Source organism: Pseudophryne corroboree, chromosome 1 (assembly GCF_028390025.1).
Source record: "Pseudophryne corroboree isolate aPseCor3 chromosome 1, aPseCor3.hap2, whole genome shotgun sequence".
NCBI lineage: Eukaryota > Metazoa > Chordata > Amphibia > Anura > Myobatrachidae > Pseudophryne > Pseudophryne corroboree.
In genome coordinates this window covers 616636932-616656341 of record NC_086444.1, presented here as the reverse complement: position 1 = coordinate 616656341, position 19410 = coordinate 616636932, and the positions used below count along the sequence as shown (strand labels likewise).

Genomic DNA, 19410 nt, shown 5'->3' with positions numbered 1-19410 from the left:
ATTTCTAAAACGTTACTGATGGCGTACCCTGTCCCGCCAAAGGACAGGTTACGTTGGGAGACGTCCCCTAGGGTGGAGAAGGCGCTCACACGCTTGGCAAAAAAGGTGGCACTGCCGTCTCAGGATACGGCCGCCTTAAAGGAGCTTGCTGATAAAAAGCAGGAAGCTATCCTGAAGTCTGTATATACACACTCAGGTATTATACTGAGACCTGCAATTGCTTCAGTGTGTAGTGCTGCAGCAGCTTGGTCCGATACCCTGTCAGATAATATGGATACTAGACAGGGATACTATTTTGCTAACCATAGAGCATTTTAAAGACGTGGTCTTATATATGAGAGATGCACAGAGGGATATTTGCCGGCTGGCATCTAAAATTAATGCAATGTCCCATTTCTGCCAGAAGAGTATTATGGACTCGGCAGTGGACAGGTGATGCTGATTCTAAAAGGCACATGGAGGTTTTGCCTTATAAGAGTGAGGAATTGTTTGGGGAGGGTCTCTCGGACCTAGTATCCACAGCAACAGCTGGGAAGTCGACATTTTTACCTCAGGTTTCCTCACAGCCTAAGAAAGCACCGTATTATCAGGTACAGTCCTTTCGGCCACAAAAAGGCAAGCGGGTCAGAGGCGCTTCCTTTCTGCCCAGAGACAGGGGAAGAGGGAAAAAGCTGCACCAGACAGCCAGTTCCCTGGAACCAAAATCCTCCCCCGCTTCCTCTAAAGTCCACCGAGTGACGCTGGGGCTCCACAGGCGGAGCCAGATGCGGTGGGGGTGCGTCTCCGGAACTTCAGCGACCAGTGGGTTCGCTCACAGGTAGATCCCTGGGTTCTACAAGTGGTATCTCAGGGATACAAGCTGGAGTTAGAGGCCACTCCCCCTCGCCGTTACCTCAAATCTGCCTTTCCGGCTGCTCCCAAAGAAAGGGAGGTAGTACTGGACGCTATTCACAAGCTGTACTTCCAGCAGGTGATAATCAAGGTACCCCCCCCCCCCCCCTTCAACAAGGGCAGGGTTACTATTCCACAATGTTGTGGTACCGAAACCAGAGGGTTCGGTGAGACCCATCCTAAATTTAAAATTCTTGAACACTTATATAAGGAAGTTCAAGATGGAATCGCTCAGGCGGTTATACAAGCCTGGAAGAGGGTGTCCCCATGTACCCACCTCACCAGGAGTACCTCAGGTTTGTGGTACAGGACTGTCATTACCAATGCCAGACGTTGCCGTTTGGTCTGTCCACGGCACCGACGGTATTTACCAAGGTAATGGCCAAAATGATGATACTCCCTTAGAAAGAAGGGAGTTAAAATTATCCCGTACTTGGACGATCTCCTGAAAAGGCGAGGTCTAAGGAGCAGTTGCTAGTCAGCGTAGCACTATCTCAGGAAGTGCTGCATCAGCACGGCTGGATCCTGAATATCCCAAAGTCGCAGCTGATTCCCGCGACGCGTCTGCTGTTCCTGGGTATAATTCTGGACACAGAACAGAAGATGGTTTTTCTCCCGGAGGAGAAGGCCCAGGAATTGTCATCTCTGGTCAGGGACCTCCTGCAACCAAACAGGTGTCGGTGCGTCACTGCACGCGAATCCTGGGAAAGATGGTAGCTCTTACGAAGCGTTTCCCTTTGGCAGGTTCCATGCGTGGATCTTCCAGTGGGATCTCTTGGACAAGTGGTCCGAATCGCATCTTCAGATGCATCGGTGGATCACCCTGTCACCAAGGGCCAGGGTGTCTCTGCTGTGGTGGCTGCAGAGTGCTCATCTTCGTGAAGGCCGCAAATTCGGCATACAGGACTGGGTCCTGGTGACCACGAATGCAAGCCTCCGAGGGTGGGGGGCAGTCACTCAGGGAAGAAAACGTCCAAGGACAAAAACTTCCTTGCATATAAATATTCTGGAACTACGGGTCATTTACAATGCCCTGAGTAAAACAGAATCCCTGCTTCAAAAACAACCGGTGCTGATTCAGTCAGACAACATCACGGCTGTCGCCCATGTAAATCGACAGGGCGGCACAAGAAGCAGGATAGCAATGGCAGAAGCCACAAGGATTCTTCGATGGGCGGAGAATCACGTGATAGCACTGTCAGCAGTGTTCATTCCGGGAGTGGAAAACTGGGAAGCAGACTTCCTCAGCAGACACAACCTCCACCCGGGAGAGTGGGGACTTCATCCAGAAGTCTTCAAGCTGTTTGTACACCGGTGGGAACGACCACAGGTGGACATGATGGCGTCCCGCCTCAATGAAAAGCTAAAAAGATATTTCGCCAGGTCAAGGGACCCTCAGGCGATAGCTGTGGACGCTCTAGTGACACCGTGGGTGTACCAGTCGGTTTATGTGTTCCCTCCTCTTCCTCTCATACCCAAGGTACTGAGGAGAATAAGAAGGAGAAGAGTAATAACTATAATCATTGTTCCGGATTGGCCAAGAAGAGCTTGGTACCCAGAACTTCAAGAAATGATCTCAGAGGACCCATGGCCTCTGCCGCTCAGACAGGACCTGCTGCAGCAGGGGCCCTGTCTGTTCCAAGACTTACCGCGACTACGTTTGACGGCATGGCGGTTGAACACCGGATCCTGAAGGAAAAGGGCATTCCGGAGGAAGTCATCCCTACGCTGATTAAAGCTAGGAAGGATGTGACCGCAATACATTATCACCGCATATGGCGAAAATATGTTGCGTGGTGTGAGGCCAGGAAGGCCCCAACGGAGGAATTTCAGTTGGGTCGATTTCTGCACTTCCTACAGTCAGGGGTGACTATGGGCCTCAAATTGGGTTCCATTAAGGTCCAGATTTCGGCTCTGTCGATTTTCTTCCAAAAAGAACTGGCTTCACGGCCTGAAGTTCAGACTTTTGTTAAGGGAGTGCTGCATATTCAGCCCCCTTTTGTGCCTCCAGTGGCACCTTGGGATCTCAACGTGGTGTTGGATTTCCTAAAGTCGCATTGGTTTGAGCCACTTAAAACCGTGGAGCTAAAATATCTCACGTGGAAAGTGGTCATGCTGTTGGCCTTGGCTTCGGCCAGGCGTGTGTCAGAATTGGCGGCTTTGTCTTGTAAAAGCCCTTATCTGATTTTCCATATGGATAGGGCGGAATTGAGGACTCGTCCCCAATTTCTTCCTAAGGTGGTATCAGCGTTTCATTTGAACCACTCTATTGTGGTGCCTGCGGCTACTCGGGACTTGGAGGATTCCAAGTTGCTAGATGTAGTCAGGGCCCTGAAAATCTATGTTTCCAGGACGGCTAGAGTCAGGAAGACTGAATCGCTATTTATCCTGTATGCACCCAACAAGCTGGGTGCTCCTGCTTCAAAGCAGACTATTGCTCGCTGATCTGTAGCACGATTCAACTTGCACATTCTGCGGCTGGACTGACGCATCCTAAATCTGTAAAAGCCCATTACACGAGGAAAGTGGGCTCTTCTTGGGCGGCTGCCCGAGGGGTCTCGGCTTAACAACTTTGCCGAGCTGCTACTTGGTCGGATTCAAACACATTTGCAAAAAATTCTCAAGTTTGATACCCTGGCTGAGGAGGACCTTGAGTTTGCTCATTCGGTGCTGCAGAGTCATCCGCACTCTCCCGCCCGTTTGGGAGCTTTGGTATAATCCCCATGGTCCTTACGGAGTTCCCAGCATCCACTAGGACGTCAGAGAAAATAAGAATTTACTCACCGGTAATTCTATTTCTCGTAGTCCGTAGTGGATGCTGGGCACCCATCCCAAGTGCGGATTGTCTGCAATACCTGTATATAGTTATTGCTTAACTAAAGGGTTATTGTTTGGAGCCATCTGTTGAGAGGCTCAGTTGTTCATACTGTTAACTGGGTATAGTATCACGAGTTGTACGGTGTGATTGGTGTGTTTGGTATGAGTCTTACCCGGGATTCCAAATCCTTTCCTTATTGTGTCAGCTCTTCTGGGCACAGTTTCCTAACTGAGGTCTGGAGGAGGGGCATAGAGGGAGGAGCCAGTGCACACCAGGTAGTCCTAATTCTTTCTTAGATGTGCCCAGTCTCCTTCGGAGCCCGCTATTCCCCATGGTCCTTACGGAGTTCCCAGCATCCACTACGGACTACGAGAAATAGAATTACCGGTGAGTAAATTCTTATTATTTGGGTAAGTAATATTGTTCAGCCGTTGCTGATGTTTCAAGCTAGTTAGCTTGGTTTGCCTTGTATGTGTGAGCTGGTGTGAATCTCGCCACTATCTGTAAAATCCTTCTCTCGAAGTTGTCTTTCTCCTCGGGTACAGTTTCTAGACTGAATCTGGTAGGAGGGGCATGGAGAGAGGAGCCAGCCCACACTCTCAAACTCTTAAAGTGCCAGTGGCTCCTAGTGGACCCGTCTATACCCCATGGTACTAATGTGGACCTCAGCATCCTCTACGAACTACGAGAAAAGGATTTACCAGTAGGTAATTAAAATCCTATTTTTTTTCTACCCATTTCAGATTCGTAACCTGATCTGCCACTCCTCCAGCCACAAGCTGCTAATATTTACTGGCCCTTTTCTAGAAGAGACAGGGGAAATGCTTTTGCAAGGTGGAGGAGGTTTCTCCATTGAAGACTTCATTCATATTTTTACAGACATAAAGGTAATTCCTCTTTCTATGTCTCCACTCAGATTTTCATGTAATAATCCGTGGAAGCCACTAAACCTTAATATCTGTCTCTATACAGATTGGGGAGGCATTGAGCTCTTCTGACCCGACAGCCCGTGTCGGTCTGACAGTTTCTTGTCCTGAAGATTGGGATTTATCGCAGTTGGACAAGTGCAGCCTACAAGATTTTATTGAGTTGCAGTTTAACAAAGGCCCAATGCTGCCAGAGACGGAGGGCCTACAGGAGTTGGCAGAATACCTCTCTGAATCTCTTGAGCCCACTTCTCCCTTTGAACTATTGGAATCCCCCACAACTGTGGGATTTTTGAAGTTATTCAAACCATGCTGCTATGTCTTTCCTGGGGGCAGGGGTGACTCTGCCTTCTTTGCTGTCAATGGGTTTAACATGTTGGTGAATGGAGGTTCTGATACAAGATCCCCATTCTGGAAATTAATACGCCATTTGGATAGAGTGGATTCCATCCTTGTCACACACATGGGCATAGACAATCTTCCTGGTATCAATAGTTTACTGCAAAGGAAGATAGCAGAGGTAGAAGAGGACATTAATCAAGTTCCACAGCCCACTGATGAGTGGTTAAAAAACTTTGTATCTCCAGAGCTAGGAGTTGTGTTTTTGAACACAGCAGAGAAGCTGATTGCTGAAGATGATTCCAGCAATGTTCGGGTCAGAGAGGAAGCCACGCTCACATTGCGATATTTAGAGAAGTTGGGTATTCAACCGGAACCACTGTATAGAAACAATGGTGCAACTGTAGAGCCAACTATTCTATTCCAAAAGATGGGGGTTGGCAGATTAGAAATGTACATGCTAAACCCTGTGAAGGGAAGCAAAGATCTGGAAGCTTTCACAAAGCAGTGGTCTGGAAATGAGAAAAAAAATGGATCTAATTTACCACTGACCTCTCTGACCTCTGGATGTGCCCTACTTGTGTGGCATCCATCTGCACCTTCTGAGAAGATTGTAAGAGTATTGTTCCCAGGCTGCACCCCTCAGCAGAAAATTCTTGAAGGTTTGGATAAACTGAAACATTTAGACTTTTTGAGAGATCCTATCATAACACAAAAAGATTTGGAGATTATGGGAAGTAATCGCATACAGAGATTTGGTGCAAAACCAACCCGAACTGAGAGCAAAGAGAGCCTGGGATCTGGTTCAGGAAAACTGAGTAGTGAGCGTAAATTTGGACCAGTAAAAGAGAAGTCCTTGAAAATCCAGAGAAAGGAATTGAGACCAGATGGAAAAGATAAAAGCAAAACGGTTATAGAATCCACCAAGGTATTTGCAGCAGATCCAGACAAATTAAAAGAGGGCAAAGGTAAAATAGAAAGTTCAGCTGAAAGAATGACACCTGACCCAAGACTGAAGACTACAAGAGAAAAAATTGGTGTAAAGCGAGATCAACCAAAGGAGGAGAGGAAACCACCTGCAAAAAGAGAGGATATTCAATACGAAAAAAAGAAGGAAACGGTAAAACCAGAAAATAGGAAGGATTTGCGGCCCACTATAAATAATGTTAGAGCAGAGACACCAAGGAAGGATATTAAAGAGGGCAGGGGAGAGGAAGCAAAGACAAAACTAGGGGGGAAAGACATGAAGAAAGCAGCCATTACACCTTCTGATTCCAGAAGACCCATTTCCAAAGTAGGATCTCTAAAAAAGGAACTTGGAGGACTAAAAAAGGATGTAGGTGCAGGTAGCAGAGTGGTGACCAAGGGCAAGCCTCCAAAGAAGGAGCAAGGAAGGGAAATGATCAGTGACCCCTTAGAAAAGAATGTAGCCACAGAGAGTAGCAATCCAGTTTCTGGTGCCTCTATGAGTAATGCTGAAGAGGCTGGTAAAAGTATTGAGGCTGCTGCATGTAGTGCTGCTGGTCGTAATAAATGTACTGAGAATGGGTTATGCTCAGTTGAGCCTGAGAGCCCAAATGGCTTCCGTTATATGGAAACAAGTCCTCTCAAAGGCCTAGCACCTGTGTCCCCATTAGCGAAAACACCTAAAAATGAAATTAGTATGAATTTTGACCTGACGCCCACAAACCTGGCGATCCAAGAAAAAAGCAAACCTGGGCACCATGGCCAGGACTTGCTGGATGAACCCTGTGGAAGCACAATAGAAAGGACTATGGAGATGGTATCCCCTGTCAGTTCAGAGCATCATTCACTGGCCATGGCGCAACAGAAAAATTTAAACTCCTCCTCTTCCTCCTGGAGGGCTCCACCTAAATCTTCTCAAGAAAATTCAAATTCCTCTCAGGGAAAACAGACAAGTTGTTTATCCTTGAGTCCTTTTCGGGAAGATTTACCTGATGTCTCACCAACAATCACCACTCCCTCTTTGCCTGCTGAAGTGGGCTCCCCACATTCAACAGAGGTGGATGAATCCCTCTCTATCTCTTCCTTTGAGCAGACACTCCCTCCAGTCAGTGAGTCTCCTAGAGATGTCTCACCAGAGACGCATAATGCAAATAGAATGGGTCTGAGTTTACCTGTACGTCCTTCGCACTCCAGCGAACCTGATGGACAATATGAAAGGTCAGCATCTCCTCATGATGTTGACCTGTGCTTAGTATCTCCATGTGAGTTTGAACATCCTAAATCTGATGCTGTATTAAGCCCACGTGACAGTGACAGTGACCCTTCCCAGGAATTGCCTAAGCCCCTATGCTCTCCTGCAAAGAACTTTCCAAATGGGTCCGAGACACCACCAACTTCAGTAAGTGAGTCTTTGCCAACAATCTCTGACTCTGGACCCGAGGAGTGTCCTTCTATTGCTGTTGATGGAGCATCAGATTCTGAGGGGGACAACACTCCAAGACTTTTAGATCCTGTTCCCCCACCTCTAAAGGACCCAAACCCTCTTCCACCTCAACCAGGGACCTGTATGGTGGACCCGGAAGCCACGCCTATGGATCATGGGGACAAAAAAACTGTAAACCACTCCTCACCCACTACCCTTCGTAGTAACGTCATCAAAGCCAAAGGTACTGGAGAAAAAGTGGGCAAGATTGCCTCAGGCAGAGCTGAAGTGTCTGAGAGATCTCGTACTACAGCGGACTTCAGACCAGCTGCTGTCAGACGCAGTGTTGGTAGTGCAGTCAAATCAATTCCAACAGGAGGCCGTTTGTATTCAGGAGGTTGGTGATCTTTCATTTGTTTACATACAGTTGTGTCCACATACATCTAGCCTCCTTGCTTGTTAAGCAGCCCGGTGGAACTTGGTAGCACCGAACGTCTTTTCATGTAATTATTGCCATTAAAATGTGTCTTATTCACAGAGTGATGTGAATAGGACCCACAAGCAGATTAAATGCTGATCAAAATGATATGCAGCATAAGATTAATTTAAATGGTAAAAAGTCACACACAAACACTCGCTGCTACCGAATCACATGGCAATCACGCAGTGTGTAATGTGACTAGTAGCGCACAGAGAATAGATGCATTTGGACACATCTGTAGGAAAAATTAAATGCAAACTATGTAGTTGTTAAGCAGACTTCACCATTTCAGCTGCTATCATGTTAAATACTCTGTTCAGCGGTTCCTAACATAGGGCCTTATTCAAGTTTTCTCTAACGTCCTAGTGGATGCTGGGGACTCCGTCAGGACCATGGGGAATAGCGGGCTCCGCAGGAGACAGGGCACATCTAAAAAGCTTTTTAGGTCACATGGTGTGTACTGGCTCCTCCCCCCATGACCCTCCTCCAAGCCTCAGTTAGGTTTTTGTGCCCGTCCGAGAAGGGTGCAAACTGGATGGCTCTCTTAAGGAGCTGTTTAGTAAAGTTTTTTTTTAGGTTTCTAATCAGTGATTCCTGCTGGCGACAGGATCACTGCAACGAGGGACTTAGGGGAGAGACTTGCAACTCACCTGCGTGCAGGAGGATTGAAGTTTTAGGCTACTGGACACTGAGCTCCAGAGGGAGTCGGAACACAGGTCAGCCTGGGGTTCGTCCCGGAGCCGCGCCGCCGATCCCCCTTACAGACGCTGAAGAAAGACGGCGGAACGGAGGTCCGGAAACAGGCGGCAGAAGACTTCACAGTCTTCAGAGAGGTAGCGCACAGCACTGCAGCTGTGCGCCATTGTTGCTACACGGCTCACTGACACGGTCACGGAGGGTGCAGGGCGCTGCTGGGGGCGCCCTGGGCAGCAATATAAATACCTATTTGGCAAATAAATACATCACATATAGCCATTAAGGCTATATGTATGTATTTAACCCAGGCCAGTTTTCCTAATAACCGGGAGAAAAGCCCGCCGTGAAAGGGGCGGAGCTTATTCTCCTCAGCACTCAGCGCCATTTTCCTGACCAGCTCCGCTGGTGAGGAAGGCTCCCACTCTCCCCTGCACTACAGAAACAGGGTTAAAGAGAAGGGGGGCATAAATTGGCGATATAATTATATATTAAGAGCCCATATATAGAAACAACACCTTCTAGGGTTGTTATATACATTATGGCGCTTTTGGTGTGTGCTGGCAAACTCTCCCTCTGTCTCCCCAAAGGGCTAGTGGGTCCTGTCCTCTATCAGAGCATTCCCTGTATGTGTGTGCTGTAGGTCGGTACGTGTGTGTCGACATGTATGAGGAAAATGTTGGTGAGGAGACGGAGAAAATTGCCTGTAATGGTGATGTCACTCTCTAGGGAGTCGACACCAGAATGGATGGCTTACTTATGGAATTACGTGATAATGTCAACACGCTGCAAGCCGGTTGACGACATGAGACAGCCGGCGGACAAATTAGTATCGGTCCAGGCGTCTCAGACACCGTCAGGGGCTTGTAAAAACGCCCATTTACCTCAGTCGGTCGACAGACACAGACATGGACACTGACCCCAGTGTCGACGGTGAAGAAACAAACGTAATTTTCCTTTAGGGCCACAAGTTACATGTTAAGGGCAATGAAGGAGGTGTTACGTATTTCTGATACCACAAGTACCACAAATAAGGGTATTTTGTAGGGTGGGAATAAACTACTTGTAGTTTTGCCTGAATCAGATAAATTAAATGAAGTGTGTGATGATACGTGGGGTTCCTCCGACAGAAAGTTATGGGCGGTATACCCTTTTTCCCGCCAGTAGTAAGGGCGAGTTGGAAAACACACCTTAGGGTGGACAAGGCGCTCACACGCTTATAAAAAACATGGCGTTACCGTTTCCAGATACGGCCGCCCTCAAGGAGCCAGCTGATAGGAAGCTGGAAAATATCATAACAGTATATACACACATACTGGTGTTATACTACGACCAGCAATCGCCTCAGCCTGGATGTGCAGCGCTGAGGGGGCTTGGTCGGATTTCCTGACTGAAAATTTTGATACCCTTGACAGGGACAGGATTTTATTGTCTATAGAGCATTTTAAGGATGCATTTCTATATATGTGTGATGCGCAGAGGCATATTTGCATTCTGGCATCAAGAGTAAATGTGATGTACATATCTGCCAGACGAAGACACGACAGTGGTCAGGTGAGGCAGATTCCAGACGGCATATGGAAGTATTGCCGTATAAAGGGGCGGTCCATTGGACCTGGTGGCCATGGCAACAGCTGAAAAATCCACCTTTTGTTACCCCGAGTCAAATATTGGCAGAAAAGGACACAGTCTTTTCAGTCTCAGTCCTTTCGTCCCCATACGGGCAGGCGGGCGAAGGCCAGTCATATCTGCCCAGGGGGAGAGGAAAGGGAAGAAGACTGCAGCAAGCAGCTCATTCCCAGGAACAGAAGCTCCTCACGGCTTCTGCCAAGTCCGCAGCATAACGCTGGGGCCGTACAAGCGGACTCAGGTGCGGTAGGGGGTCATCTCAAGAGTTTCAGCAACACTCGCAAGGGAACTCCGGGATCCTACATGTAATATCCCAGGTGTACATTGGAAATTCGAGACGTCTCCCCCTCACACAATTCACAGGCTGTATTCCCAGCAGGTGATAATCAAAGTACCCTTCTTACAACAAGGAAGGGGGTAGTATTCCACACTATATTGTGGTACTGAAGCCAACCGGCTCGGTGAGATCTGAAATATTTGAACACTTACATACAAGCGTTCAAATCAAGATGGAGTCACTCGGAGCAGTGATAGCGAACCAGGAAGAAGGGGACGATATGATGTCACTGGATATCAGGGACGTTTACCTACAGGTCCAAATTTGCCCTTCTCACCAAGGGTACTTCAGGTTCCTGGTACAGAACTGTCACTATCAGTTCAGACGCTGCCGTTTGGATTGTCCACGGCGCCCCGGGTCTTTACCAAGGTAATGGCCGGAATGAGGATTTTTCTTAAAAGAAACATGGACGCTTTCCTGATAAGGGCAAGGTCCAGAGAACAGTTGGAGGTCGGAGTAGCACTATCTTAAGTAGTTCTACGACAGCACGAGTGGATTCTAAATATTCCAAAATCGCAGCTTTTTCCGACGACACGTCTACTGTTCCTAGGGAAGATTCTGGACACAGTCCAGAAAAACGTGTTTCTCCCAGTGGAGAAAACCAGGGAGTTATCCGAGCTAATCGGGATCCTCCTAAAACCAGGAAAAGTGTCAGTGCATCATTGCACAAGAGTCCTGGTAAAAATGGTGGCTTATTACGAAGCAATTCCATTCGGCAGATTTCCCGCAAGAACTCTTCAGTGGGATCTGCTGGACAAATGGTCCGGATCGCATCCTCAGATGCATCAGCGGATAACCCTATATCCAAGGAAAAGGGTGTCTCTCCTGTGGTGATTACAGAGTGCTCATCTTCTAGAGGGCCGCAGATTCGGCATTCAGGATTGGATGCCGGTGACCACGGAGGCCAGCCTGAGAGGCTGGGGAACAGTCACACAGGGAAAAAATTTCCAGGGAAGTGTGATTAAGTCTGGAGAATTCTCTCCGCATAAATAAGCTTAGAGCAAATTTATAATGCTCTAAACTTAGCTAGACCTCTGCTTCAAGGTCAGCCGGTATTGATCCAGTGGGATAACATCACGGCAGTCGCCCACGTAAACAGAAGGGCGGCACAAGAAGCAGGAGGGCAGTGAAAACTGCAAGGATTTTTCGCTAGGCGGAAAATCATGTGATAGCACTGTCAGCAGTGTTCTTTCCGGGAGTGGACCACTGGGAAGCAGACTTCCTCAGCAGGCATGACCTCCACCCGGGAGAGTGGAAACTTTATAGGGAAGTTTTTTCAACATGATTGTGGACCGTTGGCAAAGACCAAAGGTGGACATGATGGCGTCCCGCCCGAACAAAAAACGGGACAGGTATTCCGCCAGGTCATGAGACCTTCAGGCGATAGCTGTGGATGTTCTGGTAACACCGTGGGTGTACCAGTCTGTGTATGTGTTCCCTCCTCTGTTTCTCATAACCAGGGTATTGAGAATTATAAGACATAGAGGAGTATGAACTATACTAGTGGCTCCGGATTGGCCAAGAGGGACTTGGTACCCGGAACTTCAAGAAATGCTCACAGAGGACTAAGGGCCTGGGGAGCTAAGAAGGGACTTGATTCAGCAAGTACCATGTCTATTCCAAGACTTACCGCGGCTGCGTTTGACGGCATGGCGGTTGAATGCCGGATCCTGAGGGGAAAAGGCATTCCATAAGAGGTCATACCTACCTTGGTCAAAGCCAGGAAGGAGGTGACCGCACAACGTCATCACCACATGTGGTAAAAATATGTTGCGTGGGTGAGGCCAGGAAGGCTCCACGACGGAAATTCAACTAGGTCGATTTCTACACTTCCTGAAAACAGGAGTGTTTTGGACCTCAAATTGGAGTTCATTAACATTTAAATTTCGGCCCTGTAGATTTTCTTCCAGAAAGAATTGACTTCAGTTCCTGAAGTCCAGATTGTAAAGGATGTATTGCATATACAGCTTTTTTGTGCCCCTAGGGGCACCGTGAGATCTCAACATAGTGTTGGGATTTCTTAAAATCATATTGGTTTGAACCGCTCAAATCTGTGGATTTGAAATATCTCACATGGAAAGTGACCATGCTGTTGACAAATATCTCACATGGGAAGTGACCATGTTGTTAGCCCTGGCCTCGGCCAGGCGATTGTCAGAATGGGCGGCTTTGTCTTACAAAAGCCCATATTAAAATTTTCCATTTGAACAGGACAGAACTGGGACTCGTCTCCAGTTTCTTCATAAAGGGGTGTCAGCGTTTTCACCTGAAACAACCTCTTGTGGTGCCTGCGGCTACTAGGGACTTGGAGGACTCCAAGTTACTAGACGTGGTCAGGGCCCTAAAAATATATATATATATATATATAGTTAGGACGGCTGGAGTCAGAAAGTCTGACTTGCTGTTTATACTGTATACACCCAACAAGCTGGGTGCTCATGCTTCTAAGCAGTCTATTGCACGCTGGATTTGTAGTACAATTCAGCTTGCACATTCTGTGGCAGGCCTGCCACAGACGAAATATGTAGATGCCCATTCCACAAGGAAGGTGGGCTCATCCTGGGCGGCTGCCCGAGGAGTCTCGGCATTACAACTTTGCCGAGCAGCTACGTGGTCAGGGGAGAACACATTTGTAAAATTTTACAAATTTTGATACTCTGGCTAAGGAGGACCTGGAGTTCTCTCATTCGGTGCTGCAGAGTCATCCGCACTCTCCCGCCCGTTTGGGAGCTTTGGTATAATCCCCATGGTCCTGACGGAGTCCCCAGCATCCACTAGGACGTTAGAGAAAATAAGAATTTACTTACCGATAATTCTATTTCTCGTAGTCCGTAGTGGATGCTGGGCGCCCATCCCAAGTGCGGATTGTCTGCAATGCTTGTACATAGTTATTGTTACAAAAATCGGGTTATTACTATTGTTGTGAGCCATCTTTTCGGAGGCTACTTCGTTTTGTTATCATACTGTTAACTGGGTTCAGATCACAAGTTGTACGGTGTGATTGGTGTGGCTGGTATGAGTCTTACCCGGGATTCAAGATCCTTCCTTATTGTGTACGCTCGTCCGGGCACAGTACCTAACTGAGGCTTGGAGGAGGGTCATGGGGGGAGTAGCCAGTACACACCATGTGACCTAAAAAGCTTTTTAGATGTGCCCTGTCTCCTGCGGAGCCCGCTATTCCCCATGGTCCTGACTGAGTCCCCAGCATCCACTACGGACTACGAGAAATAGAATTATCGGTAAGTAAATTCTTATTTTTACCAAACCAAAATAGCACACTAATGGGCAAAACAAGAAAAATAAATGAACCAGCGCTGGATTAAAAAGATGTGTATATATAATTATGCACAGCAAATTGGACTGTTTGTTTTATGAAAAAAAATAATCACAATTTATTGCATAAAATAAAAAGTCAATAAAAATATTCCAAATCCATACACATTGTCTATATGGAAAGCTACGTTTTTATATAGCCACCTGTATAAAATAAATATTACTCTGGTATTAATCCACTCATATACTCCTGTATATATTTCCAAGACTTGGCTAGGACCTTCTCCAAACAGATATAGGGATCTATTCATGAAGCAGTGAAAAGAGTGGAGAAGTTGTCCATGGCAACCAATCAACTGCTCTGTATAATTTTATAGTATGCAAATTATAAATGTTACGTCAATGCGTATTGGCAGCCATTGGTAACTTTTCCACAGGCTCACTTCTCCACACTTTTCGCTGCTTCATGATTAGACCCCATAGTCACTAAAAAAAATTGTATAATTTACCGGATGTAATTTGGCAACAGTCCCTTTGATGATATCTCAGTTTTTTAGGAATAATCCATGATGGCTGTAGGGATGATCCAGATTTGGGTGCTGTATTGCAAAGTCCCAGAATGAGTAAGTGTCCAAACGGTGCCAAGACAGAGAGCAGGAGTTCAAATCAATAGTTGAGAGTGGAAACAGCTCAATGCGTTTCACTGGTTAAAAACCATCCAGCTTCCTCAGGAGCATTGTTTTACATTTATCAGGGACCTCGACCATCCGTGCACCAGCTGCTGTTGGTAGCGCACTTGAATTAATTTCTACACTAATGGGCAAAACCATGTTGCACTGGAGGTGGGGCAGATGTAACATGTGCAGAGAGAGTTAGATTTGGGTGTGGTGTGTTCAAACTGAAATCTAAATTGCAGTGTAAAAATAAAGCAGCCAGGATTGTACTATGCACAATACAGCCCACCTAAACATAACTCTCTGCACATGTTACATCTGCCCCACCTGCAGTGCAACATGTTTTTGCCCATTAGTGTTCTAACAAACCTGAATAACCCCCATTGACAGTTTGAGCCTGCCATTTTCTGCTATGAATTTATGTGCTATATAGCAAACAGGTACAGAGTTGTAGCTATGCGTAATACATCAGCTGTTCAACATATTAACGTAGTAGATTATAGTTAACAATAAGTGAATATTAATTTTGGCAGTTACTGATTTTGCAGCCCATATGAACAACTGAATACACCAAACTGTATTTGTTTTCATTGCTTTTTTTGGATTGCCAATATATTACAATTTTATCTTTATTGTCTTTCTATCGTGTCCTTCGTTAGGCTAATTGACCAGATATACATCGCTCAGCCATAACATTAAAACAGACTGCCTAATCTCGTGTAGATCCCTCTTGTGCCTTCAAAACAGCTCTGACCGGTTGAGGCATCCGTTCCACAAGACCACTGAAGGTACCTTGTGGTATCTGGCTCCAAGACATTACCAGCAGATCCTTTTAAGTTGTGTAGTGGGGCCTCTCTGGCTCGGCTTTCCAGCACATCCCACCGATGCTTTATCAGATTGAGATCTGGGGAATTTGTAGCCAAGTCAGCACTCTGAACTCTTTGTCATGTGTTTCTGCAATGTAGCAGGTTGCGCTATCCTGCTGAAAGATACCACTGACATCAGGGAATACTGATGCCATAAAGCGGTGTACTTGGTCTGCAACAGTGTTTAGGTACACTGCCCCCGTTGGCTTGCCTTCTTCCCATAGTGCATCCTGGTGCCATCCACATGATGTGTAAAAAAAAAAAAAAAAAAAAGTGATTTATCAGAGTAAGCCACCTTCTACCAGTGCTCCGTGGTCTAGTTTTGAAGCTTATGTGCCCATTTTATGCACTTTCGGCAGTGTACAAGGGTCAGCATGGGATGTGTGGTCTGATGCATTTCTATCACCCAGTCATCTAGCCATCACATTTTGGCCCTGGTCATAGATGCACAGATCCTTAAGTTTTGTCCATTTGTAATTTTTATTTTTATTTTATACTTTTTTTTTTTTTTTCCCCCTGCTACCAGCACATCAACGTCATGAAGTGACTGTTTACTTGCAGCCTACTATAGCTCACCCATTGACAGGTGGCATTGTAATGAGATAATGTTATTAACTTCTTTGGTCAGTAGATTTAATGATATGGCTGATGCGTGTTTATTACAAATTTACAGTTATGTAGCACATTTGTGATTTACAGTTGGGAACAAACGGTAGTAAAAAAAAGGCTGGGTAATACCAGACAGACAAGGACATAAGAGGGCAGTGCTCACCAGCTTACAATCTATAGAAATGCTGATGTTTATTTATTTGTACCATTTTGCCCCTTAGGGTATACAGATGTGTAATGTGTGTGGTATATGTTCCCAGATAAAGTACATTTTTGGTTTTAGGTTTACTGGAATTTATAAATGTGTATGAAATACTAGCTTTTGGGTGTACTACAATTTTGAGCCGTTTGCGCAGATGCCCCAGGCTAAAGTCTACAGGAAGAATATAGGATCTGAATGGATGCTTGAGATGAGTGCTGATGCCATTCTTGCAATGGGTGTCTGGTTCTGCAATGTTCCGGGTGTTCTCTAGGCATGTGGGAAAATTGCCGGGCAGAGTGCCTGTGTTGATCTCTGTTCCCCTACTAAGGGTAACCATAAAGACACAAGCAGCTGTTGCTTTACCTATTGTTTTGGCTTAGTCGACTGCCATCATTAGAAGCTGAATATAAGGTGTCACTACACACAAACTCTAATTAATTTTTAGTTTAGGGTAACTTTAATCCATAGCCAGTCTGGTGTTTTTACAGCCGTGATTCTTATTTTGCTTTCAATGGTTTTCTTATTTTTGTGTTCTAGCTTCTCCTTCCAGCAGAAACCCTCAGTCTAGCTCCCCTTCGCCTCCTGCTTTGCCAGTATATGTGGACCTTGCATACCTGCCTGGCGGACCTGCTGCCCAGACAGTAGAGGAAGAGTTTTTTAGGCGGGTGCGATCCTCATTTTATGTTATTAGTGGGGATGATCCCGTGAAAGAAAAATTCACCCGTAAGATTCTGGATTCCTTGCTGGCTGGAAAAAGTCATTGGGCACAAGAATTGCAGGTAATTCCGTTTCAAACATATCTGTTGTGGAAATGAAAGCATACATATATTTCTGCAGCGGGGTACCCTGCTATTCCACAGGGAATAACGTTGGGGAATAACATAAGGGTGTAGAGTTGGATCTTGATACGTGGCACCAACAGGCCCTGGGCCTGCTTCCGTATCGCAGCCTGATGACGTTTGGGCGCTGCATGCAGCAAGGGCATCACCATGGAAACCTAGGCCGCTAAACAACCAACGGCTCTCATGGATCTGTAAATAAGCAAACAGTGCAAATAGCACATTATACATAAACATATAAAAAATATATAAAAAACACACAAATGTATAAAAACAGCATAAGTCAATGAAAAAGAACCTGATCTAAGAGGCAGAGACATATCCAAGTCCATGGAGGAAGCGGTTCCCATGGTGATTCCCATGGAGGAAGCGGTTCCCATGGTGATTCCCATGGAGGAAGCGGTTCCCATGGTGATGGCTGTGCGGCTTCACGCGTCCTTAGGTCATTGGACGCGACGCGGAAGTAGAAGCGGCATACTGGCGTGTGGATGCGCCGTTTGAGCAGGTGAGTATGATTATTCACTTATGTTCATTTAAGTTAGGTGTATATGTTGGTTTGGTTCTGTGTGTCTCACTTTTGTCTGGCCCTGAGGACGGGTTATATCCCCGAAACATGTCGGCTTTTATGTTGAATAAATTGACAGTCTTAACCGACACCTACTGAGTCTGGGGAGTGCCGCCGTTACCATACCATTCCTGCATTGTGATTATTCATCACCCGGAGGGCACCTCAGCAATCTACAATAGGGGAATTTGGAGTGCCGGGCTTCAGTGATTCTTCTTTATATATGTATGTATGTATGTGTATATGTATGTATGTGTATATGTGTGTGTGTGTGTGTGTGTGTGTGTGTGTATGTATATGTATGTATGTATGTATGTATGTATATATATATATATATATATATATATATATATATATATATATCATGCAGTGTGACCCGGCACTCCATGCGCTCCCCAGCGTTGAAAAAACCTTGCCCCGTGCCTTCACCTCCTGGAAGAATCCCTTCTATAACAATAGCAATGAGAGCGGCACTGGGAGTCGTGATGAACGAAGTGAATAATCAAGTGCTTTTAATGGATCTACGTTTCGGGGACGCAGCCCCTTCGTCAGGATATATTAAATAGCAATGTACAGTGTTTAAATACATGTGCAAACAGAGGTTACTCACCACCTCCAGCCGTCACGCCGCCCAGGTGCCGGATCTGACGTCACTCCCCTCACAGGAAGTGACGCGTCACCGGTCCGTCTAGCCGGCGTTCTCGGGCTGTGGGATACACGTAACCATGACAACGTAAACATCTAGCGTGATAACTCAAAAAAACTCAAAAATACAGTGCAAATCATTCAAACCACATTGTCATTGTTACATGAGTGCAATCGATTTATGTCAAAACCATAATAATGGTGCTCATTGATGTACCAGTCCCTTATCCTATTAAGACCATGTTGAACTGCTGTATGCTATATACATTAATAAGATGAACATCATCTAAATAACACAAAATATGAGTGACATCTAACAAAACATACAAAGGCTAGGGGACAACTCCTAATCTCCTTTTACCTATACACAAGAACTCAGGTGACTACTAACACCTGCTTTACCTTTTAACAAAGATATTGATACTTATAATCATATCTTTATGTGACCTGTATAAATTTAACCATATACATCCACACGGGTCTACAAGGGCCGAGATAGGGATAAAGGTGACTCTAGATCTGCTTACAAAAAACATTTCAGACTCAGCATCTCGTTTAAACCCTTAGGGTGTACTGTATTGAGAGTGGAAATCCACTTTGCCTCAATCTGTAGCAGTTTTTTAGATCGATCCCCACCCCTTAACGACGGTGGGACTTGATCAATGATCTTATAACGCAGGGTGGCCATGCCATGTTTGGCTACTACGAAGTGGCGAGCCACTGGTTGGTCACTGGTCCCCGCCTTATATGCCTCCCGAATGGCATAACGATGTTGCGCCATTCTTGTTTTAAATGCACAATCGGTTTTACCGATATATGTTAACCCACAAGGACATGTCAACATATACACTACAAATTTTGAGTCACTAGATAGTGGGTATTTGATGCTATACCTCTTCCCTGTATGGGGATGCAGGAAAAAATCTCCTGGAGACAGATAACTGCACGTGGTACATCCACTGCACTTGAAGCAGCCATTTTTGCGTTTCAAGAAGTTTTTATCAGGTAGTTCTTTACCAAACTTAGATAAGTCCGTTTTCACCACGTAATCCCTGATGCTCCTTCCTTTAGAGTAGCTATTAAGGAGTCTAGAGTGATATACTTCTCCCAGCTCCTTATCCGTCGCCACTATCGGCCATATTGAATTGGTGCTAGTGGCTATTTGTTTACTGCTGGTACTAAATTGTGTGACCCAAGGTATCCTACCTCTAAGTTGTTTTTGGGTTTTAGGGGT

At 45.9% G+C, this 19410-nt stretch overlaps 1 protein-coding gene across 2 annotated transcripts in view; it reads left to right on the top strand.

Moving 5' to 3' along the window:
- MAP1S (microtubule associated protein 1S) overlaps positions 1 to 19410 on the top strand; it is a 158271-nt gene that overhangs the window by 96724 nt on the left and 42137 nt on the right. For both annotated transcript variants that reach the window (XM_063914428.1, XM_063914427.1), the window contains exons 4-6: positions 4453 to 4596; positions 4682 to 7760; positions 16665 to 16906. In XM_063914428.1, the coding sequence (XP_063770498.1) occupies positions 4453 to 4596; positions 4682 to 7760; positions 16665 to 16906 (3465 nt within the window). The remainder of the gene's footprint in view (positions 1 to 4452; positions 4597 to 4681; positions 7761 to 16664; positions 16907 to 19410) is intronic.